The sequence below is a fragment of the Phycodurus eques genome, chromosome 13 (genome assembly GCF_024500275.1).
Source record: "Phycodurus eques isolate BA_2022a chromosome 13, UOR_Pequ_1.1, whole genome shotgun sequence".
In the NCBI taxonomy this organism is placed as follows: domain Eukaryota; kingdom Metazoa; phylum Chordata; class Actinopteri; order Syngnathiformes; family Syngnathidae; genus Phycodurus; species Phycodurus eques.
In genome coordinates, this window is record NC_084537.1 from 18,274,981 (window position 1) to 18,298,443 (window position 23,463).

Consider the following 23,463-nt stretch of genomic DNA (forward strand, 5'->3'; position numbering starts at 1 on the left):
GTAGGGAGACACACAATCTATTGAGTGACAGTCGGGTGAACGAAAAGTTACACTTTAGGGCAAGCAAAATGGAAGTAATGGTTTTGAAATACTGCCGATTTGAAAACAAAACAAAACAATAAAAGCACCTAGGCCTTAAATATACTGTACTTGTTAAATAATAATTGTAAGTTGGGGAGTCAAACCCTTTATTACTAAATTAGTTGTATGACTTTCAACAGAAAATGGCCATAATATTTAGAAATAAACACCATATCCAACATCAATTGTGACACTTGCCTATCAGTACAGTAGCACAGCACTGCTGCAGAAACCAGTAAAAGGTGAAATTTTACTGCCTGCTTTGAATGAGGACAAATCGCACCATCTGGTCGATATACAACGGTAGCTTGATTTATGAGTTACAGTGAAGCAACAGTTTGGCAGATAGTGAACAATTATATGCCCCCTGGTGGCCTAGCATTGTGCACAAACTGTTTAATTTTTTAACTTTCCATTTATTACTGTATATTTTTTTTATAAAGTACAAAATTGTAAAGTGCTATTTTTTTATTAAAAATACCTTAACCTTTTTTGTTGGTGTTTATTTGTGTAGGCTGGAACAGATTCATGGTAATTTCATGCATTTCAATAAGGAAAGAGAATTTGAGATACATGTTTTGAGTTACGAGCGTGGTCACTGAATGACTCAAACATGCAAGTCAAGGCACCACAGTATATAAATACTAAAAGTCAAAATTGAAACTTCTTATAAAAAGATTGCATTAGTTAATGTTAAAATAAATCAAAATGCCTTTTGCAGGTTTTCAAGGGGACATGTTTTTTTTTTTTGTGTGTGTAGCTTTGCCATTAGGCTAATTTAAGGAACAAATATTACAATTGTACATTTCTGCCAATTTGGGCCTGCAGTATATCCATTCAACACAGCAGTATATTCATCCAACACAGCCATAAATGTCTGGGGAAAAAAATTCAATGGCAAGTGTCTCTAAGATCGCTTTCATGTGACAATCCAGACAAAATATTTCTTCTTTTTCTTGACATTTTGTGGCCTGCAAAAAGTGCTTGTTTACCTTTCCGCCCTCTTTCCCAGCAGCACCTGGCAAACCTTGCTCTCCGGGTGGGCCTGGGGAACCTGGGTGTCCTCGCTCTCCACTGGGTCCAGTCTCTCCAGTTGGACCCTGACAGCAAACATCAAAGTTATTCAGTTTTCATATATATATATTTTTTAGCTTTCTGTCTATTTGGCAAACTGGTGAATAATTTAATGTCAGGGTTTCATAACATGGACGTACTTGAGGTCCAACGACGCCTCCAGGTCCTGGTGGTCCGGTCTTTCCTTGGAAACCCTGAAAGACGAAGAAAACTGACCTGTTTCTTTGATCTTGCTAGATTGTTAGCCTCACTGGCTAATATAGTAGATTGTGATTGGGGAGACAGAATTGCCGGGTATGTGGTTTAGTGAAAGGTCAATTCGGAATTAAGGGGGATTAAAATTAACACTGACCGTCTCTCCTCTCTGTCCTGGGTGACCCGGCAGTCCGTCTTTTCCTGGTGGGCCCTAAAAGTAGAGTGGAGGGACAAGCAGACGGTTTCATAAAAACAAGACCTCTGAAACACCATTTTTAAAATGTGATTGCAATTACTTACATTGGGTCCCTTAGGTCCAGGGAATCCTACAGGTCCTTGTGGTCCTTGAGGACCCTTTGATAAGAAAAAAGTCATTGGTAAACATGATTTTCATCGATGGATCCATTTTCTACATACATTAATGGGATATGCAAAAGTAAAACAAGATACAAGAAATAGAAAAAGATATATTTTTTTAATTATATTGAAGTTTTATTATAAAAATGAATAAATAATAAAATGAATTTAAATAAAAGAGTAAAACCCCACAAATGTTTAAGATATACAGGAATTGAAATGGCATCCACAATATTGAAAACACTTTTTTTATGCTTGATTGCCTTTTAGCTGATTGTATTTCAAAGTAAAATAAAAACAATACATTTGATAAAACATTTTTCTTTATTAAATGAAATTATTATTTAGCTCAAATAAAAGATAAACATATTAAAAAAATGGAAAAAAATGCTCACTTTATACTGACTTGTATTGGGTCCAAAATAAAAAACAAACATTTAAAACCTAAAATAAAATAAATACTGAAAAAAAATCCGTTTTGATTGTATTGTACTGGATCCCATATTTAAGAAAAAAAATGAAAAACTAAAATAAAATACACCATTATCCAAAACTAATACATTTATTGTACACTTATCAGCTCAGTAGTGAGACAGACACCCTGGCAGAAAACAGTAAAATGAGTTGCTGCATGCTTTGAATGAGCACCATTGAAGTAGCACCATCTTTTGGACATATGTACATGTAAAAATAAAAAAAGTGACCAAATTGTAACACTAACCCTCTCTCCGGGAGGTCCTGAGGGTCCATCACTGCCTGAGGTGCCCTGAGGGGGACAAAAGTAGAACACACTGTCAGCTTTCTGCAGGTCAATGTCACATTTAGACAAATTCACACAGTCCATAAATTAATTGGCTTATCACCTTTGCTCCTGGTTTTCCTGTAGGGCCTCTGGCACCACGCCCACCACGTGGACCCTACACACACACATAATTGTGTGTTGTGACATAATAATCTATTGTCATTCTCGGAATTAAATATTGTGTGGAAAATATGTAGGAAATAAGTGCATAGTGTCCACCCAGCAGTTTGATGCCCCCAAACGACTACTGTTATTATTACTTGAGCAGCATAAATCATTCATGATTCAGATGCATGAAATTGCCTACCGTCGGGCCGCGTTGGCCTCTAGGTCCGGATTTGCCAGCAACTCCCTGTCAGAGACAAAAACAACAAAACAAGCTTCAATTTAGGGGGAAGTGTAGGTAGTTTTTAATGACTTTGCAGAAGACTTTGTCATCATGTGGGCATCCCTGGACAAACGTACTGTATATTAAACGGTAAAAGTGCGTTGTTATAGACGACCATCATGTATCCTTTTTGTGAAAAAAAAAGAGTGAGGGATGAAATTAAAAGATTATTATTTTTTTAAAAGAATAAATTAAAGTGAAAAAATATGTTAAATATTAAAAGAAATGAAGTAGAAACATGAATAATTACAAAAATAAAATCCAAATTTGAAATAAAAAGTTTGTGTTAAAATGAATAAAGGATGAAATGAAGAATGACGTAGAAATTATTATTATTTCAAGATTAAATTAATGCAATTAAATCAAATGTAATTTAAAACCTAATGTAATCAAAATTAATGTTATTTTAAGATTCATGAATGTAAAAGAAATATACAAAAAATATAATACATTTACAAATACTTGAAAAATACACAGATTACAAATTTAATTTTTACAAATTGTAATATATTTTATGAATGAATACTTTAAAATAAAGAAATAAAAATAAATATACAAAAATACAAATAAAAATACAATATAATTGTATCGTAATCCTTTATCTGATAAAGGATCCTTTATCTGATAAAGGATTACATCTAAATTATTAAATAACAATGACAAAAATACAAACACAATTTAAGTACAATTTTGCAAAAAGTTTTTTTTAAAGATTACATTAAAAAGTATAAGAACAAATTACAACATATTACAATGTTTTTCAATGGAAAAATATTTTTAAAAATTTACAATAAACATAAAAAATAAAAATTTGCCATAAGCTGGGCTTTACTTGACTTGATAAAACAGAGCTCACCCTTGCGCCTTTCTCGCCATTGGACCCGGGGAAACCGGGGAAGCCATTGGAGCCCTGCAAGACAAACACGAAGACCAAATTGGAAAGAGGCACTTAAAACCACAAGAAAAGCACTCTTAGAAAATTTAAACAATTATTTCTCCAAGAAAAATTCACTTGGGGCAATTGATGAAACAAGCGTCGGCACTCGACTGTTAGGCTGTTAACCGCGTAATTTAACTTTCTCGTTGTTGCTCCCTTGTTGATGAACAAGCTCAACTTTTTATGGCATTAAAAAAGTAAAGTCTCTCCTACTTCTCCACACTTGGAGATTCAAATCCACCTTGTATAGTAATAATTATACAATAAAATGAGAATAAACCTGTAAATTGTCTTTGTTTGCTCCCACAATATAGTTAAGGGGCTTGATAGTGCCAGTAATTTATAGCACATTGTGTTGATAGACTATGTATTCTGAATGGCTGAAAAAAAAAAATGGCCGTTTTCTGGGATTTTCTTATTGTGATTGGATTCAATTTGGAATATAAAACATTTAATTCATTTGATAATTGTACATCAATTATTGATTACATTAAGGATTACAGTCAAATAAATAAATACATTCGCTCTTGCGGGTTTCCAAAACACAAGGTAAATGAATTAAAACAAGTTTCCAGTCAGGAATGCCTCACTCACAATCATCCATCCATCCATTTTCAACACCGCTTATCCTGGTTAGGTTCGCGGGGCGCTGGAGCCAATCCCAACTGACTTCGGGCGAAAGTCAGACTACACCCTGAACTGGTCGCCAGTCAGACGCAGGGCACATATAGACATGGACAACCATTCACACTCACATTCACACCGTCACTGAGTGGGAACTGCACCCACACTGCCCGCACCAAAGTCAGGCGAGTGTACCACTACACCATCAGTGACTCACTCACAATCAATCAAAAACTAATCATATATATGTCAGGTCGTATGTTAATTTTCAGCCAGTCAGGTCGCATAATGGAAGAATGAAATAAATATCATTTAAGCACACGTTTCACTTACTTTGGAACCTTGTCTTCCAGGGTATCCGGGCAAGCCGGGCACTCCGAGTTTTCCCTAAACAACAGAGGAAATCAGAAATGTTTCCAATTAAATCAACTTTAAAGTCAGTCTTGGTATGTAATTAGATTCTTCACCTTCTCTCCAGGCTGGCCGATGGGACCGGAATCGCCATTGGGTCCTGACGTGCCCTTGGGGCCCTCAGGTCCATCCTCTCCTCGGGATCCCGTTACACCCCCGTCACCCTGGATGACCCCAAAACAATCTCTTACTAGTATTTACTTAGATTTTTATCTTTGGGTCTTTTTGCTGCAAACATTTGGAAAATTCACCTTGTCGCCCTTCAGGCCCATGTCGCCTTTAAAGCCAGGGAAGCCATCTTCTCCCTAGATTGAATTAATCAATTCATCAATACATTGATTATATGGTTTTGTTAGCTGGTACAATCAAGTAACACAAAAAGCACGAATGATAGTCAACAGTGACACCTGGTGGCATGTTGGATTAAAACACGTAAAACACCGTCTATTTTGATATCTGTGTTACTTTATTGACATCTGGTGTTTGGAAATAAAAGTGCAGTACAGTATTATACAGTAATATTTATACAGTAAACCTTATTTTCCATGGGAATCTACAGGAATTAATGGGAATAATCTGGAACAGCCAGTTTTGTCTATGAACTGAAGTTAAAATGTGGAAAAAACACATTATGTATCATAAAGGTTTAACACCTCATGAATAAACAGTGATGCCTAAATAGATTAAATGAAACGATATCAAAAAATTATGAATAAAAATAAATATTTTAAAAAAGAAACTAAAATTTAAATATTCAATAAAACTACTCAAAACAGTAAATATGTACATTACAACGTTTTTGATCATATAAAAAATAAAACAATACATACAATGAATAATATAAAATATCAAAAATAGTACCTTTCAATTAGCCAATGTAAAAGATATGATTAAGAAATTATCAACCTCCAAAAGTACCACAAAAATGTATAAAGAATATTAAATACTATATATATATATTCATGTTTGTTTATTCTACAAATTAAAATATTGTGAGAAAAACATGTTTTAAAATATTTAAAATATTAATATTGCGGTACATTGTTACATTACAGTTTTTTTGTTTTTTCTTTAAAAAAGGACCATCAATTTCCACAAAATTTCCTTTCATTCTCATGAACTCTCCAACTGAATACCCTCCCCCCCAAAAAATTAAAAATAAAAAGATTTACATAAAGAAATCCAGAAGTACAGTTCCCATGGAAAGTTTCTGGAAAGTTGGAAAGTTCTTAGAAATGTATCTGAATCTTTTCTTTGACCCTTTTTGAAACCAGAGTCACAAAAGACTATAACATTCAGGTATTTCATCATAGTGCAGTACGTAACCGCACAGTAAATCTTGGTGCTTGCATTGGAGTCTTAAACACACACAGTGGCCAATTCAATTCAAACAATCTTTTCATAAAGGTTATTATTGTTCAATTGTGTGGTTGACGCCTTCCAAAAAGATCATTCTTTTTGTATGGTTAGTGGTTGTCTACACATTCAAATATTGTTATCTTTGCCAATACCAGAGCTCCTGCATTTGAATACATTAAATCTATGTTTACCTTTTCTCCTTTGCCACCTTTCAGGCCTCGGATTCCCTCTGCTCCCTGAAGACAAGCACAAATCAAGTTCCATTTTAAATTACTGTCTTTATTTATCAGTTTTGTCCAGAGTTTGATGAGCACTCACTTTGACGCCGCGAGGCCCGGGGTAGCCGATGGATCCCATTGGTCCGGGAAAACCCTAAGGACGAGGAAAAATGTAGTTTATTTGATATATTTCCATTGATTTCTCAGAAGTGCGTAACAAGTTACACATGTGGAAAAGACTGACAAGAAGCTGAACTCAATAACAGACAATGAACTAGTCAGGTGAAATGCTCTGAAATTTAGGTCAAACACAATGTGTTCCATAAACTGTGCATACAAGGGACAAGTTGGTCAGTGGGCCACTTCATCCAGCAGATGGCAACATGCTAAAAAAAGCCTGTTATTTTTAGCAACAATAAATCCTGGTAGTTCTATTTTTTTGTGAGTAATGACTCTTCCTGTTCCTTTTCTGCTATGGGCAGCAGAATCATCTGCCCTAAGTTGTCAAGGAAACAGTATTAGTTTGATTTTTGTATTTTTTTGTATTTTTTTTTTTACTGTGCATAAATGATTGTTCCTCATGAATTCTGCGTCTGCGATTGGCTGGCAACCAGTTCAGGGTGTGCCCTGCCTCCTGCCCGATGATAGCTGGGATAGGCCCCAGCAGGCCCGCGACCCTAGTGAGGAGAAGCGGCTTAGAAAATGGATGGATGGATGGAATTCTGCGTAGCAACAAGACCAGTTGCAAGACTAAATCTGTGAATCAACGTTACCCGAGTTGGCTAAAAATGTTATTATTGTTGTTTTATAAATGATTACTGTCCGTTCAAAGCATGAAATCATTCAAAATAAATTCAGGACAGAAATTTAAGATTGGTTTAAAATTATTTTTAATTCATATAAATATAAAAAACTAAGATATTTACAAATAATATTTTATAAAATATGAATAAGCAACCAAATAAAACCCTCAAAATGCAAAAAATATACATCAAAGGGCAGAATAAAATAAAAAAAACTGAAAAAAGATTTTAAAAACGATGACATAGACAAAACAAAAATTAAAACTATATCACAAAAACAAAGTGAATAATAAAATAAAAACAACTTACAATTTAAAATTTAAATAAATAAAAATGGAAAACAATCAAAACAAACAAATACATTAAACATTTAAAATTAAAGTGAAAGACATTCCAAGTTTGAATCCTGTAGTTTTTCTGGTATGTAAGCCTGTCTAAGTGGTTTGGTGACCTATCTTTTCTTTCTTTTTTTTTTTCCATATAAAACACCACTATACATAATAATTCATTTGTCACGGTACCAAGCCCAAATACCACACGACACTTACGCCTGCGCCTTTCTCTCCCGGTGGACCCTCTTTACCTGGGTGACCCTAAAACAAACAAACAAAAAACCCACATAATTAGTCAAATACGGTATTATTATTTGACATTTTGAACAGGTTGAGGAGGAAATTTACTTACAGGAGGCCCATCGGCACCACCAAGACCGGCCAAGCCCTGTTTACCGTGAGGTCCCTACGTTCACATGATAAATAGAGAGAGAAGGTGGGGAGTTAGAAATATCTGAAAACATTAAAATCCATCTTAGAATTTGGAAAATTATTAGGAATGTCCTGAGCCAAATTTTTCACTTTCCGATCCGATACCGATATTGCAGCCTTGAATTTTGCCCGATACCAATATCGGTCCTATTCGATATCAGCAATAATCATACATACTTTACATATTTTCCAGTATGGAATGTTAGAAAAGGCTTGATGAAGGGATATTACTCAAACAGAGAACAATAATCAACATTAGTAGGTATAAGAAAAACTGACCCATTTATTATTAACCAATGGTTACATAAAGTCATTTTAAAAATAAGAATGTACTACAACTGAATAAAATAACTAAAAATTACAATAGGAAATCCTGAAAAATAATTGTTTAACTAAAATCAATAACAAAAATATCTATTTAAATTGCAACATAACAACAACTTAAATATCAGCATATTTTACATTTGAATGGATTAAATAAAAAATAAATTAGAAAACCATGAAAAATGTCAATAAATAAAAATGATATTTTTAAAGGGCAAAATAACAAAGTTCAATAAAACAAAATTTAAACTGTCTTTTTTTGGTAAGAACATAATTTGCTTTCTACACATGTGCGGCAATACACTTTTTAACTTTGAACTGAAACTGGGGTTTAGTTTTATTGGCGATCGCTTTTCCTGCTATGCAGGTCTTGGCCACTGAGGGGCTGTGTGATACATGCAATGAGATACACACTTGCCTTAAAGAAAGTAGAAGTCATGATAAAATATTATTTCAACTCGTTTCTTACAGAGTTTGTAGAATATATGGCAGAGAGTATTGTTATATTCCCAGTTTATATGTAGTTATATAGCGTTTGTGTACCAATATTCATTATTTTGAGAGATACAAATACCGCGAGTTCATTGCTAATTTTTGTTAGCTCGTCAATGGTGTTTTTCATCCATTGGGTGTTAGCTTTGAACAAGACGAGCAAAAAAAAAAAACAAAGGCTTTGATGTATTTGAATATTCAAAAGGTGTAATAATTTTGTTTTGCGAGTTTAGTTTTACAGTGAACCTAAACCGGAGTGTCAATAAAAGACTTTAAGCGAGCAATATTCACGCTTACTCCTTGCTACTATGTTAGGACCTTTGCAACCTGTTGTTGTGATCACATGGGCTCTGCATGCTGTCTGGGCGCGGAAGACAAGATACGATTGTACACGCTGTAGACAGACACTGTTGGACAGAAGTGCTGGAGTGGAGCCATGGAATAGACTGCTTGTATAAGAGTGGTAAAACAGAAAATTTGAGATCGAGTCCGATACGATCAAATTTTTGGCTAACATCGGACCGCCCCTAAAAATTACCCAACATTTTATAAGGAAAAAAAAATGATAAAATTTTGTACAAACAGCTGCAAGTTGATGTCATCGTGAAATGTCACACAAGATTTCAGCGAGCATCAATAGATGAAAAGTACTATATTTTGTTTTTCTTTGCCATTTTTGTGATACCAAAACAGAAGCATGTTAATAACCAGAGAACTGGAAGTTGAATATACTGCTGTGTAGCGTAGCGACCTCACTGTCTGTCTTGCCTGCTCACTACAAAATGGCTAAAGCTCCCATTTTTGACGTAGTCGCAAGCACAGTCAGCCGCCTTATTAGCCACATGGTTGGCCAATTGTTGGGTACTAGTTACTGTGAGGCAGATGTGCTAACCACTCAACCACCGTGTTGCCCCAATGCTAAGTCGACCTTAATAATAATAATAATAATAAAGATGTTTATCACAAAGTTTAATTGCTGATATGGGGGAGTAAACTGTTTACTATTAGCATTTGCAAATCGGCATTTGGCCTGAGAAAGCAGGGTGCTAAACATCTCAAGATGATGCAGAGAAAGGCCTGGATAACAATCGGCAGTGTTGGTGGTTAACAGGTTATTAGCGGTTAGCTGCTTAACTAACTTAAGATAAAGAGTTGTTTGCAATGCATGTACTATTTTAAAAAACAAGAGTATCTACAGTATGTATGACTGAGTCAAAAACGTAGCACAATGGCTAAACGGGTAGTAATTGGTATTTTTACATGTTGTGAAGTCGCTACATACTTGCCAGCGGGCTCGCACTTCCGGTGCATTTTTCTTTATCATCAAATCATCAGCACGCAATTCTTTTCTAAAGGGTAATGTTGTATGAAGCGTTTAAAATGATAATTGAGTGTTTTGGGATCACGAATTGGGGCATATTTAGTGTTTAAAATATAAAACCAGGCAATTATAAACATTTTAAGGGGTAGCATCTATTATTCACATTTTTGTTATTTGTGGCGGGTCTGGGTGCTGAACCCCCGCCAACAGCGAGGGTTCACTTTATTTCCCAAAAATCCCATCTTAAAGGTTCCACTTATACTCAAAACAAAATATTGCCTATTAATCAATTTATTTTAACCTCCAAGTTGTCAAATGTGAGACACGCAGAGTCAGACAAAGGCAACCACTTGCACTTGAAGGTTTCTTTCACGGCAGCACATCTGCAGAAGCGCTTTCAAGTGAAAATTGACTTTTAAGGTAGGAAGGAGGGAGCACTCACTTTTTCACCAGGAGGCCCGATCGGACCTTGTGGCCCAATGAGACCCTGAAAGAGAAGGCGAGAGAGACAAAGAGTGGATATTACAGAAAGTACAAAAAAGTGCGCCTGTCAAGTCTGTTTCCAGTTTTAATTTGGTTATTTTCTCCACGTCATTGCCTTCAGATTGGAAGCACTTTAGCAGTGTTTATTCAGACACGCTCAACCGCCCATGCAAATGGACTTATTATTATTTCCTCAAATCACTTGACTTTACTCCCGAGGCCCCAATGCCTGGGAAAAATAAGTATTTAGGAACATATTTGACATTTTTTCCCCTCATCAAAAAAAAAAAAAAAAAAAAGGCCGCGGTCCTTCGTTCTTAAGGCCTCTTTGATGTTCATGATGTTCCTGTTTTTGCTGAAAAACAAATGCATTATCCTCATTAAAGCATCGTGTGTGAGGTAAAGCAGTAATGGAGTCCATAATAACATATAAACAATATTTATTGGGACTTTTTTTCCCCCCAGTTCCTGACGCTGGATAATTAAACATGCCACGGGTCAAATTGACTGAGGGATATTATTGCTGTTCCTCCTGAGAAACAAATGAAGCAATGTAATGTCAATGGATTGAGGTAGATTCCAGGTGAATATAAGAAACACACCCTGACACTAAAATCATACATCGCAGTGGTCATAGGGAATAATTCACCATTATAACCCTCTTGTTACAGTACAATTTGACCCATTTTCTAAAAGTTGTTTTTTGCATTAAAATTCTTCTGCATGGATAAGTGTAATCAACATATAAAATTAAAGTGGTACATGTCACATAAATATGACATATCATGAGGGTTGTAAATACAACCCTCATGATATGTCAGCGGGTCAATTTGACCCAGAGCGCGTTTAACTATCCAAAAGATTATTAACACTCATTATGAACTCAACTTGCAAGTATGTGAAATGAACCAGGACAAGGTGGATTGTATTTGTTGATTACACTTTTTAAGCTCAGCACAAGTTTCATAAAACAATAAGTGCTAACTGTGCAATGGGTCCATTTATTTTCTGGTATGAAATCCACACCTTGTAATGGTTTACTTCAAATATTTGCCAGTTGAGTTAATAATGCATGATAAACTTTTCTATAATTAGATGTTGAAATTGACCTGCTGACAAATCAAGTCAAATCATGACGGTTGGAAATGTATGAAATTAACCATTTTTATTGCATATGCTGATGGTTTATTTCATTTATTTGTAAGCTTCATGTCTTGATTTGTCAGCGGGTCAATTTGATCTGGAAGAGAAGATAAATTCATTTAGCAACACCACTCAATAATAATAATAATATTTTAAAAAAGCCAATATCCATGTCGCGTAAATCTACCGAATGTAGTGTGTAGGCCTTTCTGACATAAAAAAATAAATAGGATTTTTTTTTCATTAACTATCTCATTGAAGAATGTGATGCAAAGGCACAAATTATTGATTGAAATAATTTGAATTGGAGTTAATGAGGTAGAAACTATGTTTATTGGGATTTTCAGACGCATTTGGATAATCAATTTGACATTATTGCTGTTCCCCCTGAGAAATGAACGAAAGTCAACTCCCCGTGTGAATTTTGCGGGCTCAAAAAAGGGGAGGAGATAAGAGTGCAAAGTGCTCGTGCAGACGCTGGATGGAGAAAACAGACGTCTGAGGAGAATAAAGAAATAGCAAAGGGTAGAATTTAAGGCAGGAAGTGATCATGTTGAGTTAGAAAACAGATCACGCGCACGCACACACACACCCTGACCAAAAGATAAATGGATGAAGGGAAGACTTACATGAGGACCAGGCAAACCCTGCTGACCGGGAGGACCTGGCTCTCCTTGCACACCCTGTGACATAAAACAAGCATGTCATAAATATTTTTATCTGATTGTGTTCTTTGCAAAAATAATACCGCCTTAACATTTCAGATGAACTCAGAAAACATTTTTTGGACAGTTCCCACACAGAACATATTGGGTTGTTGTTGTGACTTGGCTAGGAATTGAACACAAAAGGACACAAGACGTACCACTACACTACCACACAGAACAGTGCACAGAGCACACAAAACATATTGCAACAGGGAATGTAACTCCCTCACGCACTAGCCATACGTCTACTCTGTAAACAACTACAGTGCAGCTTAGCCTCTGGCTAGCAGTCATCATAGCAAGCGATACGCTTTTGGCACTGTCAAACTCCTCAATTAGAAACAGCATTAAGTCAACATGAATCAAACTGTTTTCACTACTTTGTTTGTTTCCTGAAAAGAAGAGAAACTATTAATGCTGCACCCTCTTAAAAAGAAAAGATTGATTAACATTTCGAGGCAACTTGGACAAAAGCCTTGACATAAGACATTTTTTGGGCAAGTGTATGCTTCCGACTTGGTGCAAAACGTTTGGTGTGAAGGCCCTTTAATATCTAAGAAGGAGTTTGGTGTTACTTTGTAACTGTGTAGCCATTTTTTTAAGGCTCGGTTCAGTTTGGTGCGGAAGATCCCTATCAAGCACCTTTGGGGTCATCTTAAAAAAAAAAAAAAAAAAAAAACCAAAAAACATAATACCAATTTACCATTTCAGATTAAATTCAGACAAATTTATTGACATATTTGGAACAATTGAATGCTTCTGACTTTGTCAACAGCTGTTGGTCTTCCAGGAAGGTCCATTAAGAAATACCTGGCTGAGTTTGGTGTGGAAGACCCCTATCAATCACCTTTGGGATCAAACTAAAAAGACAATACTACCTTAACTTTTCAGATAAACTCGGATAAAAGCATTGACACGAGACACTTTAGACTAGTGTACAGTTCTGACTGTGGAAACAGTTTCGGGAAGGACCTTTTATCCAAAAACAATTTGTGAGAAGAGTTTGGTGTGAACCAAATACACAACACCACCCTACCTTTTCAGATTAACTGGGACCAAAGTATCAACATAAGAGAATTCGGCCAATGTATATTTCTGACTTGGTGGAAACAGTTTGGGGAAAGCTCTGCTATTGTTGCTTGGATTAGTTTGGTGAAGGAGAACTCCACCAAACACCTTTGTAACTAGAAAGGCAAGCCCACCGTCAGGGACCTGTAACCTCACAAATGGACCAAACCAGTGGCGTTTCTTGCATGAATTATTGGTTAAACATCTTCGGTTTCATCATGAGGTGTCTAAGAGGTACAATGTGTGTTACTGTACCAACTGGGAGCGGATTACAACTTTTGTTTTTGCACCTATTTTCAGGATTTAAATGTGTCACAAACCACACCCAGACAGAAAAACCTCCCAGAGGGGAGCCTGCTTCAGATGTTCCGCGCTCAATATAAACATGGCGTGACAACTTTGATGGAAAAGAAGGCTAATGAAGCATCTGTGTAATCCCTGTGCAAGGCCTAATAGAGATTAACCAAATAACATACTGGCTTTATGAATATCTTCATGTCAATGACTCAGTGACCACATGTGGACCTGTTTAGGCCTCTTGACCAATGACCCCACCCCTATCCAGCTTCCCGGTGAGACCTTCAGGAAAGCTGACAGCATCTTAATCATCCTCACGGATCTTTGCGCTTTGTACTTAAAATTTGTTTGAAAAAGTCTCTTGACAATTATGCTGATCTGTATTATTCAAATGAACTATGACCTCTGTTATGACATGTGATTAACCTCAAGCAGGGTGGATGATAAAGCGATCACTCTGGTGGTCTTGACACATGTGATTCAATGCTCTCCTTGGATAAATATATATATTAAAAAAACACACACACAACAAGGAGAAACAAAAACATGGTCCTCACCATGTTTCCTTTGGGACCCGCTTGACCGTCAACTCCAGGAAGACCCTGCAAGAAAAAGGGTTTTGACAGGTCAGTACAATTAGCCAGAGCCCAGTGCGAGCAAAATGATAAGTGCAGTGTACTTACACGCTGTCCTGCAGGACCCGCGGAACCTCTGGGGCCAAGCAAACCTCGAGGACCCTTGCATGGTAAAACAATTCCAATATGCACAATGTTAAATAGAACAACTACTAACAATACAATTAACAGCAGAAGTAAAAACAATGAAAAACACTGGGAAAGGAACATTGGGCAAAAGCATCAGGAAAACAAAATAAAATTGACTGAACCAGTATAGAAAACAGCAAAGAACATTGAATAAAACAATAAGAAAACATAAGAGTAGTAACTAAAGAAAAAAAAAGTATTGCGTAAAACAGCAAAGAAAAAGGGCCATTGAGTAAAACAGAAGAGTATTGAGTAAAGGAAAAAAAGAGTACAGTATAAAGTTAATCAGTAAAGAAAAAAAACAGTGTTAAACATTAAAAAAGAGTATTGCATAAGACAGAAGTATTGTGTAAAACAGAAAAAAAGAAAAAAGAAAAAATTCAGTAACATTCAAAGCATTGCGTGACAGTTTTTGAATGGGTGCAGCGCTTGGTGGCAGCCGCACGCCAGCAAAAAAGATCAAACAAACAAAAAAAAAACCTGAAAAACGTGGGAATTTCGAGCACTGTATGTCTATTGTACTTATAAACACTGACCTCGTGTGGTTAGCTTGAGCATCTCCTACTCCCTAAAGCTATCTCAATTTGGAGACTTATAATCAAGTGTGCGTGTGCTGTCATTTCAGACACAATAAAATGAGCCTTTCTGTTCCCACACACAGTTTTTTGGTTTTGATGACTGAGACGGTGCGTTTGACAGCTTGATTTACCGCCGCGTGTCAGGCTTATAGTGCATATTTTCTTTTCAGAAGGCAATAAATCCACTTACGCCCTCTCCAGCTACACCTCTCTGTCCAACCTGGCCATCTTCCCCCTGTGGAGGCAATGAGGAGCGGGGTTATTGGCATGGAAATAAGAATGGGGGAAGTTGGAATTGGAGGGGCTGGAGGGGGGGCTGACAACTCACTCTTGGTCCATCTTCTCCTGGAGGTCCTGGAGACCCTGTCGGACCGTGCTCCCCCTGGAGAGAAGAGGTATCAAGGAGAAGTTAGCGACGCGAAGGGGGAGTGGCGGGCTCACAGCTGGGGCGAAGGAAGGAAAAAGGCTGATGACTCGACAATTATGAAACGATGCAAAGACTAGAACCTAAAACGTGGGTGACCACAACTGGAGAATAAGCTTCCCTGTACTTTTAGTATAAGTCTTCTATATGGATGTCCTTTAATTAAACCTTATATAGAAATGAGTTAATGTCTGGAAATACTCCTTCTGTGATTTCTAAAAGACTCTTTCATGGTCTCCGCCCTGGCCTTTTTTTAATAAATGGGTCAAACAACCTCACAACACCGCTTTGGAACCAACATCGGAAATGGATCAGAGGTCCTTTTGAAAAATCTTCCTCAAGTGATATTGTGGGTCAAATTGAGGCATTTGAAAACCTAAAAATGTTTGTTTCTTAGGTACACATCCATCCACTTTCTATACGGTTTATCCTCATTAGGGTGCAGGTTTAGTCATCCTCCCCGCTAAAAAAATCCATTTCAAAATAATTGATATAAACTGGCGATACCGGTGACTAGTGGCTAACAGGTTTGCCTCACGATCAAGAGGTTCTGGCTTCGAATCTTGGCTTGTGCTCTCATTAGGGGAGTCCTTGCGTGAGTTTTGTCAAGGTATTCCAGGCCGTAGCACAACGCTCACCCAAAGTGAGCGTTGGGTTCAGGCCCCAGCTCAAAAGCGACCTTAATGAGGACAAACACTATACAAAACGGATTGTTGAATTTACTTAAGCAGAGCGCTGCCACTGTGCACATTGGAAATACTCTAAACGCAACAACTCCAAATAATAAGTAAAAAAATAGTCACACATAGGCGCAACGTTCATTTAGCCAGTTATTCATGATAACCACCTCTCTGCAAAACATAAATTAACACGACAACATCTTGCACAATAGAAATAAACACAGCAACTAGAAATTATCAACAGGGTAAAAATTCGGCAGGGGCTCGTGCATGTGCAATGTACATGTCATATGATTATGCAATTGTTCATCTCGTCACTTATTAAGGGTAACCGCCAACTTGCACAATAGAAATAAGAATGACTAGAAATGATTACGACATGACTACATGATTGGTCATCTCAGTTATTCATGATAAGCATAACCTTTCACAAGAGAAATAAAAACGATGATGCCACCTTGGAGAGTAGAAATAAACATGACAAATAGAAATAAACCACGCAGGAAAAATGTGCAGACAATGTGATTAATGTGATAACTCCTCTTACCAGTTATTCATGATAACCACCACCTTGCAAATTTGAAATTAACAACTACAAATGATAATTATATGATCTAAATAGATAACACACGCTATAATAAGAAATTTAAAAAAATTAGGCCAGTAGAATAGTTTGTTTAATTTTGTTCTTTTTCTGGTGCATTTTTTAAATATTAATGGGGTCAATTTCACCCAAAACAAGCATGTATGAATGGATGTTCTTTACGTTTTATGGTTGGGTTTTTTTGTATTTTTTTTTTAGTTTTTTGTGACAGTGGCCTTTTGGAATATGCTACCATACCATACCCTAAAAGTATTCTGCTGGACTCATTGTCTTTAAAAAACAACAAAAAAACAGAATTGTTATTAAATTATTATCCACTGAATTGAGTCAGTCACTGATGGTGTAGTGGTACACTTGCCTGACTTTGGTGCAGGCAGTGTGGGTTCAGTTCCCACTCAGTGACGGTGTGAATGTGAGTGCGAATGGTTGTCCGTGTCTATATGTGCCCTGCGACTGACTGGCGACCAGTTCAGGGTGTAGTCCGCCTTTCACCTGAAGTCAGCTGGGATAGGCTCCAGTGTCCCGCGACCCTAACCAGGATAAGCGGTGATGGAAATGGCTGAATTGAGTCACGGTTTGTGTAGTTTTTATATTTTTGGGATGATTAAACAACAGTGGGTCACACTGGCCTGTGAAAATTATGGGTGTATGCAAGAAAAGAACATAACAGGAGGGTTAACAGAGAGAGCACGTCGAAAACGAAAGAAACTTTGTACTCACCCGATGGCCCTTCTCTCCGGGGAGACCGGGAAGGCCGTCGAAACCTCGGTCGCCCTGGAAAGACACGATGACGTTACGACAGGTGCAACAACGCCTAGAGTGAAAAATCATGGACTGTATGTGTCACTTACCTTGGTCCCAGACTCTCCTGGCATTCCTCGCGTACCGTCAGCTCCGTTACGGCCCTGAAACAGCACACACAACCATATTGGAATTATGAGGCAACATAGATTTCAATGGAGAGGTCCTTATGGACTAAATGGTCTCCCTTTCGATAGAAATTACTCATCCTAGCTTGACTCACTCTCTTTCCTGCCTTTCCCGGGGGGCCAGTTGGACCCTGAAGACCTCTGGGGCCCTGAGGAACAAACAGATAAACATTACAGTGGATAATTATCCTGTCTAGCTCCCAACAAATGACCACAAACAGGGTATCTGCTTGCTTAAGGAAGTAAAATGTAATGCTTTGCAGGAGCTTTTTAAGTCCACTTTTATCAAATTTAATACTTTTGTGTACTTTAATACTTTTGTGTACTTTTATTATTTTTTTTAGGTCAAATGTAAGAATTTTATCAAATTTAAGATGTTCAGGACTTTTTTAAAGGAAAATTTGATCAAATCTAATACATTATAAAACCTTTATCAAGGAAACCTTTACTCAAATTTAAGAATGTTTACGACCTTTTATAAGGTCAGTGACTAAATGTCAGAAGTCCACCTTGATCAATTTAAGAATTTTTAGGTCAAATTTAATATTTCAGGATAAAATGTAAGAGGTTTGACTTTTAAAAGGCCACTTTGATCAAATTTAAGACTTTGGGACTTGTTGAGAACAAAATACATTAAAAAAAAGATAATTGTTGTCTTTATTTTATGTAATGTTATGCAATTTTCCAATACACAAACTAATTAAAAAAACTACTGAAAACATGGCCTGCATTGAAGAAAAAAATAAATCTCAACAGTAACTGTCAAAAAAACAACTTGTCACCTGTGGTCCGTTATCGCCGCTGTCCCCTTTAAGACCGGAAGCACCAGGACCACCCTGTTAGAAATATGAATTTACTGATGAATTGTTTTGCATGTTTGCAGCTGCTGGACAAGAACCTAACATAATAGCATGCAGTAAATCCATTTCTGAATCAGGCGTTTACAGTGTAAAATCAAAAAGAGAGGGTCTGGCGGTGTGAGACATAGTTGGACCGAGCTCAAACCAGAGACGACTGCATGACTTCAGCCGCCCAGTCACTTACACATGTAAGGGTGTGTGATGATATACGTGCAGCAAGGGCGTGATCATGACCTCATGTGTGGTGTGGGATGAAAAGACAAGCATGTGGATTCACAGTACAATGTGCTATGAAAGGGGACTCACCACAGGACCGGACCTTCCCGCCATGCCCGCTGGCCCTGGAGGACCTCTCATGGCCAGCTGGGGGGAATCAAAGAGACACGTAAAACCACAAGACAGTCATGTGCAAAATGGGAAACCTCACAGAATTGATGGACGTTTAAGTCGCCTATAAGGAAACCTTAGATGTTTATGCAAATACCATATTCCAATCCTCTGCGGTATATGTCTTTACCACAGCACGGCAGGCGTGGCATCTGTAAAGTCGACATTTGGCCTTTGTACCAGTAAGTTAGCGAGGAGTATGACAGAAAAGTCTTATGAATTAATCTGTTAAAAAACCCGACGGAGTAGTGTCCAAAAACGAATATAGGAAGACACACCGACTGCGATTGCGACTAATTAGTGTCCAGAAAAAAAAATACAGGAACACACACCACCTGCCCAGAAGATGCGGCATCTGTAAAGCTATGTACTTCGGCATGCCATTATTTGTGGAAGAAAATCTATTTTTTTTCAAAATTATATAACGTCATATTTGCACAAATAATGGATATCCAGTACCCTACAAAATGAGTAAATACATGCAATAACACATTTTTTTTGTTCTAGTGTGAAGTTTCAAATATTTATTTGTGGTTGGGATTATAAAAATATATTATTTGCCGCAATACCATTGTATTTCTACAAATAAACACCTGGTACCCTTTGTAATTGACTAACTAGAGGCTCTCTGGCCACTTCATGAGTCACAACCTGGCCACTGCACTACCCATCGCCAACATGCGTCTGAAAATAATTAAAATTAGGCTTAAAATGTACAGTCGAGACTCCCCCCCTCACCTTTCTCAGTGCTTTTGCTCCAAAGCCAAGAATGTGCGGAACACTTGCAGCCTAATGGCCTAAAAACGTGCTAATTTGCTAAGGGAAGCAATCCATGTCCTACTCCACCCTCGCAAGGCAATACTAATGCTGTTGTTCATCTTCCAGATGTGAGAATAATTCCTTTGAAATGTGTATAGTGCTAGGAATAAACAAGACAAACATAAAAACAAAGTGCTTTGACTTTAACACAGGTTTTGGCTGCGTTCCAATAGTGCAAATATGACGTTTGTGCTCCCTTTAATGATCTCCATGTGTTTTAAGCGCTGCCCTCTCTAAAGCAGTACCACTCAATCTTTGTCTGCATGCCAAATTTGTTAGGCATGTCTAGACAATGTAAAAGACCTTGTAACTGGCTTGGATTTAATAAATCAGTTGGAGGGAGTAATTAAAAGTAATGTTGGACTGTACTGGGTTCTGCTTTTCTACCGTTTTGATCTTTCAGTTTACATGAAGTAGTATAAAATCTGACCGCTGCATAAATAGGGACTATGTCATAAACGGGTGATCAAAAAATACCTCGAAAGTCAAATGCTCTAGCAGTTACACAATTTTTAATGGTGTAATTCAAGCTATTTTTGTATTTTGTTAAATTTTATAATTTAATTTATTTTTTATGTAACTTGGAGTTTTCATTTATTTTTTGCATTTACTGTAAATTTAATGTATTACATTTTCATTTCTATTTTATTTTAATTTATTAAAATTAAATTCATCATATTTTAAAATGTTACTACTTGTTTTGATATTTTATTTTTGACTTTAAAAATCTTTTTATTTTAATGTATTTTTATTATTATTTTTTAAAAAACCTTTTCCAATTTTTAAATTTGCATTCAACAAATACAAAACGAGAGTTCGGTTTAGCGACAAAGTAGTGTAGAGCTTTTTGTGGTCATTGTTTTTCATCTTTTTTTACTGGTTAATTTCGTCTTACATGTTATTCTTACATGTGTTTGACAGTTAATACAAACAGAATGTTAAAATGTAACTTAAAATATTGTTTGATTGGGCATCTGCAAAGCTGACATTAACGGTGGTATTTAAAGAGAAAGTGCTTCAATATTCTGCTGCAAAAGAGGCTAAACAATTTCACACAGCCTCACCAAACATGCCAGGTAACGCTTACTTTATCTGAGCAGTTGACAGAATTGGCCGGGAAGTTACTGTATTGCACACAAGTCACAGTCACTGTTTCATTTTAACACTGTGCAACATAAATATAACCTGGCAGTTGATTAAGACACACACTCAATGAGCTACGGGGAACATAAACACACTCAAACGATAAGGATTAAAGTCCTTATAACAGAAAAAGTTGAGCATTGCATGCCGCAATGGTGTGCTTTGGGCTTTTGAATGGCATGCAGCAACATAGTATAATATTGATATCTTTGAGTCGCTTGATTTTGGTGAAAAAATGCACAAAATGAGTTCTTGCACTTAATGTTGGTTTGCTGTTCAGCAGTTTTGTGCCATCTTTAAATGGTCATTTTTATACACTAGAGACTTTTTCAGTGGAAAAAAAAAATCTGTGGTATTTTGGTGTTTTCTTCAAACCCTTTGTTGTTTAAGAGTGGATCTTTTATACATGCATTTGAGCATGAAACATATCGAGATACTGTGATGACCACTGGTTAAATAAAGAAAATAGACATATGCACATATTTTGTCCATATTTAAAATGTCATTTTTGTCATACATCTGGTTAGGAAGTGCGGGGTCTGTGGCCCTGTGGAAGCACTGCTGAAAAATTGTGGCCCTTGCCATCATTGAAGTTGCCCATCCCTGTTTTAAACGTATTACCGGTTAACATTTGACAAAATGACACGCACAGTGATAGCAGTGATGACTTACCCTGGCCTGGGAAAGGATGGCCTGAGCCTGAGCCTCTTGTGCTGTCACTACGGGTCCCTTGTGTGCCTCGCCGCCTGCTCGGAACTGTCAATTCAAACGGAAAAGGACGACACAATTCAAATCAAAAAGCCTTTAGCAACAAAATTTAGTGGTGTGCCTGAAAAACGGTGAATAGTGTGTCATGCAAATAGAGTGGCAGCCTGCTGTGCCGGTGCGATAAGTAGAAGAACTTACTGGAAGCATCAGAATGGTACCTGCGGGCCCAGGGACACCGTCTGAACCAGGAATTCCAGGTCGTCCTGGAAGACCCTGTGGAATGGCAATGATTAAATGCTGCAATTTAGGGTGGCCGGGTGGCCCAGCTGTCTAGTGTTCCTGCTTCTGATTGGGGCTCAACTGGGCAAATTCCCTAGTAGGAGTTTGTCAAAGTACGAGCCCTGGAATTTGCCTAAAGTGGGCCAATTTGGTTTTCAGTATCAGGCAATGGGTCTTTCAGATTTTTTTGTACATCTTGTTACAACAGATATGTCCATCCAATTTTGTATTGATTTGTGAAACTAGTGGGGGGGGGGGGGGGGTCTTTATAAGTCTTATATGCAGGACCCCTACAGTGGGGTCCAGATTGTTTTGTGCCATTTGACTCTTTGGGCAGATATGATGATCTGATGATCCACTGGAAACTTCATGGTCCTTGGCGATGGTTTGATGGTTCATCAAACTGTGACGTCAAACGATAACATTTTGACAACATGCTCCACCGACATTGCAGGTAGATGACTTAGGCAAAAAAAGCTTTGGAATTTAGCGCTGCTCATCTGTCTGGGATACCTGCTTCCGATTGGGGCTCATTTGGAAAAATTACCTAGTCAAAGTTTGTCAAAGTACAAGTGCTAAAAGTTCACCCCAAAAAAGCCTTCCTCTTCAATTTTGCGCATGGGTCCTTGAGATTTTTGTGCATCTTGTCATGGTTGACATGTCCACCCAATTTCATGTTGATTGGTAAAACTGTTGTCGGGCATACATTTTTTTTCTCAAACACTTCAAGAATACATTTGATGCCCAAGGTTGGATTCGGAATGCAATTACATTTTTACAATGTTCATTTTGGGAAGATATGATCATTAACAGTAAATTTATGAAAGTTTGATGGTCCGTCATTTTTCTATGATGGTCCATCAAACTTTGATGACAAATGATGATCAAATTTTGACACTATGGTGGCAAAGGCAAAAAAGCTTTGTAATTTAGGGTCACACATCTGACTGGGATACCTGCTTCTGATTGGGGATTCATTTGGGCCAATTTTCTATTCTGAGGTTGTCAAAGTGCGAGCCCTGGAATTCACCCCATGGCTGCCTTAAACCAAAATGGTCGACTTCCTCTTTAGTTTCAGTCGTGCGTCCCTGAGAGTTTGCCGTATGGTCTGTTATAACAAATATGTCCACCTAATTTCCTGTCAATCGGTAAAACTGTTATTGGGTGCTGATTTTTTTTAACTTCCTAGGGGGCGCTACTGAGTGAGTGTGGAGGGTCACGTCCGGGACCCCTAAAATACATGCATTTACATCAGGATACTGTGCATACGCTTGCAAAAACTGGTGAGTTTTTGGCCATCTTAAGAGCCCATCGAAAGTCGATTTACATTTTCAAATCTCTTTTTTTTCCCTTTGATTTATAGCAGCATGAAATACTTTCCCAATAGGGTTGAGTGGAAGCGACTAGTGTTCTCTGTAACAACATGATGTTTGTGGATTA

The 23,463-nt window shown here is 37.3% G+C and overlaps 1 protein-coding gene across 2 annotated transcripts in view; it reads right to left on the reverse strand.

Annotated features, from left to right (window-relative positions):
* Positions 1-23,463, reverse strand: part of LOC133411639 (collagen alpha-1(XI) chain-like) — an 85,061-nt gene that overhangs the window by 21,910 nt on the left and 39,688 nt on the right. For both annotated transcript variants that reach the window (XM_061694228.1, XM_061694229.1), the window contains 28 exons: positions 21,943-22,017; positions 21,709-21,792; positions 18,994-19,050; positions 18,610-18,663; positions 17,923-17,976; positions 17,750-17,803; positions 17,619-17,672; positions 15,519-15,572; positions 15,381-15,425; positions 14,532-14,585; positions 14,406-14,450; positions 12,406-12,459; positions 10,593-10,637; positions 7,934-7,987; positions 7,798-7,842; positions 6,547-6,600; positions 6,420-6,464; positions 5,121-5,174; positions 4,926-5,033; positions 4,792-4,845; positions 3,754-3,807; positions 2,817-2,861; positions 2,571-2,624; positions 2,429-2,473; positions 1,651-1,704; positions 1,508-1,561; positions 1,296-1,349; positions 1,074-1,181 (listed from right to left, as the gene is read on the reverse strand). In XM_061694228.1, coding sequence (XP_061550212.1) covers positions 1,074-1,181; positions 1,296-1,349; positions 1,508-1,561; positions 1,651-1,704; positions 2,429-2,473; positions 2,571-2,624; positions 2,817-2,861; positions 3,754-3,807; positions 4,792-4,845; positions 4,926-5,033; positions 5,121-5,174; positions 6,420-6,464; positions 6,547-6,600; positions 7,798-7,842; positions 7,934-7,987; positions 10,593-10,637; positions 12,406-12,459; positions 14,406-14,450; positions 14,532-14,585; positions 15,381-15,425; positions 15,519-15,572; positions 17,619-17,672; positions 17,750-17,803; positions 17,923-17,976; positions 18,610-18,663; positions 18,994-19,050; positions 21,709-21,792; positions 21,943-22,017 — 1,611 coding nt within the window. The remainder of the gene's footprint in view (positions 1-1,073; positions 1,182-1,295; positions 1,350-1,507; positions 1,562-1,650; positions 1,705-2,428; positions 2,474-2,570; positions 2,625-2,816; positions 2,862-3,753; positions 3,808-4,791; positions 4,846-4,925; positions 5,034-5,120; positions 5,175-6,419; positions 6,465-6,546; positions 6,601-7,797; positions 7,843-7,933; positions 7,988-10,592; positions 10,638-12,405; positions 12,460-14,405; positions 14,451-14,531; positions 14,586-15,380; positions 15,426-15,518; positions 15,573-17,618; positions 17,673-17,749; positions 17,804-17,922; positions 17,977-18,609; positions 18,664-18,993; positions 19,051-21,708; positions 21,793-21,942; positions 22,018-23,463) is intronic.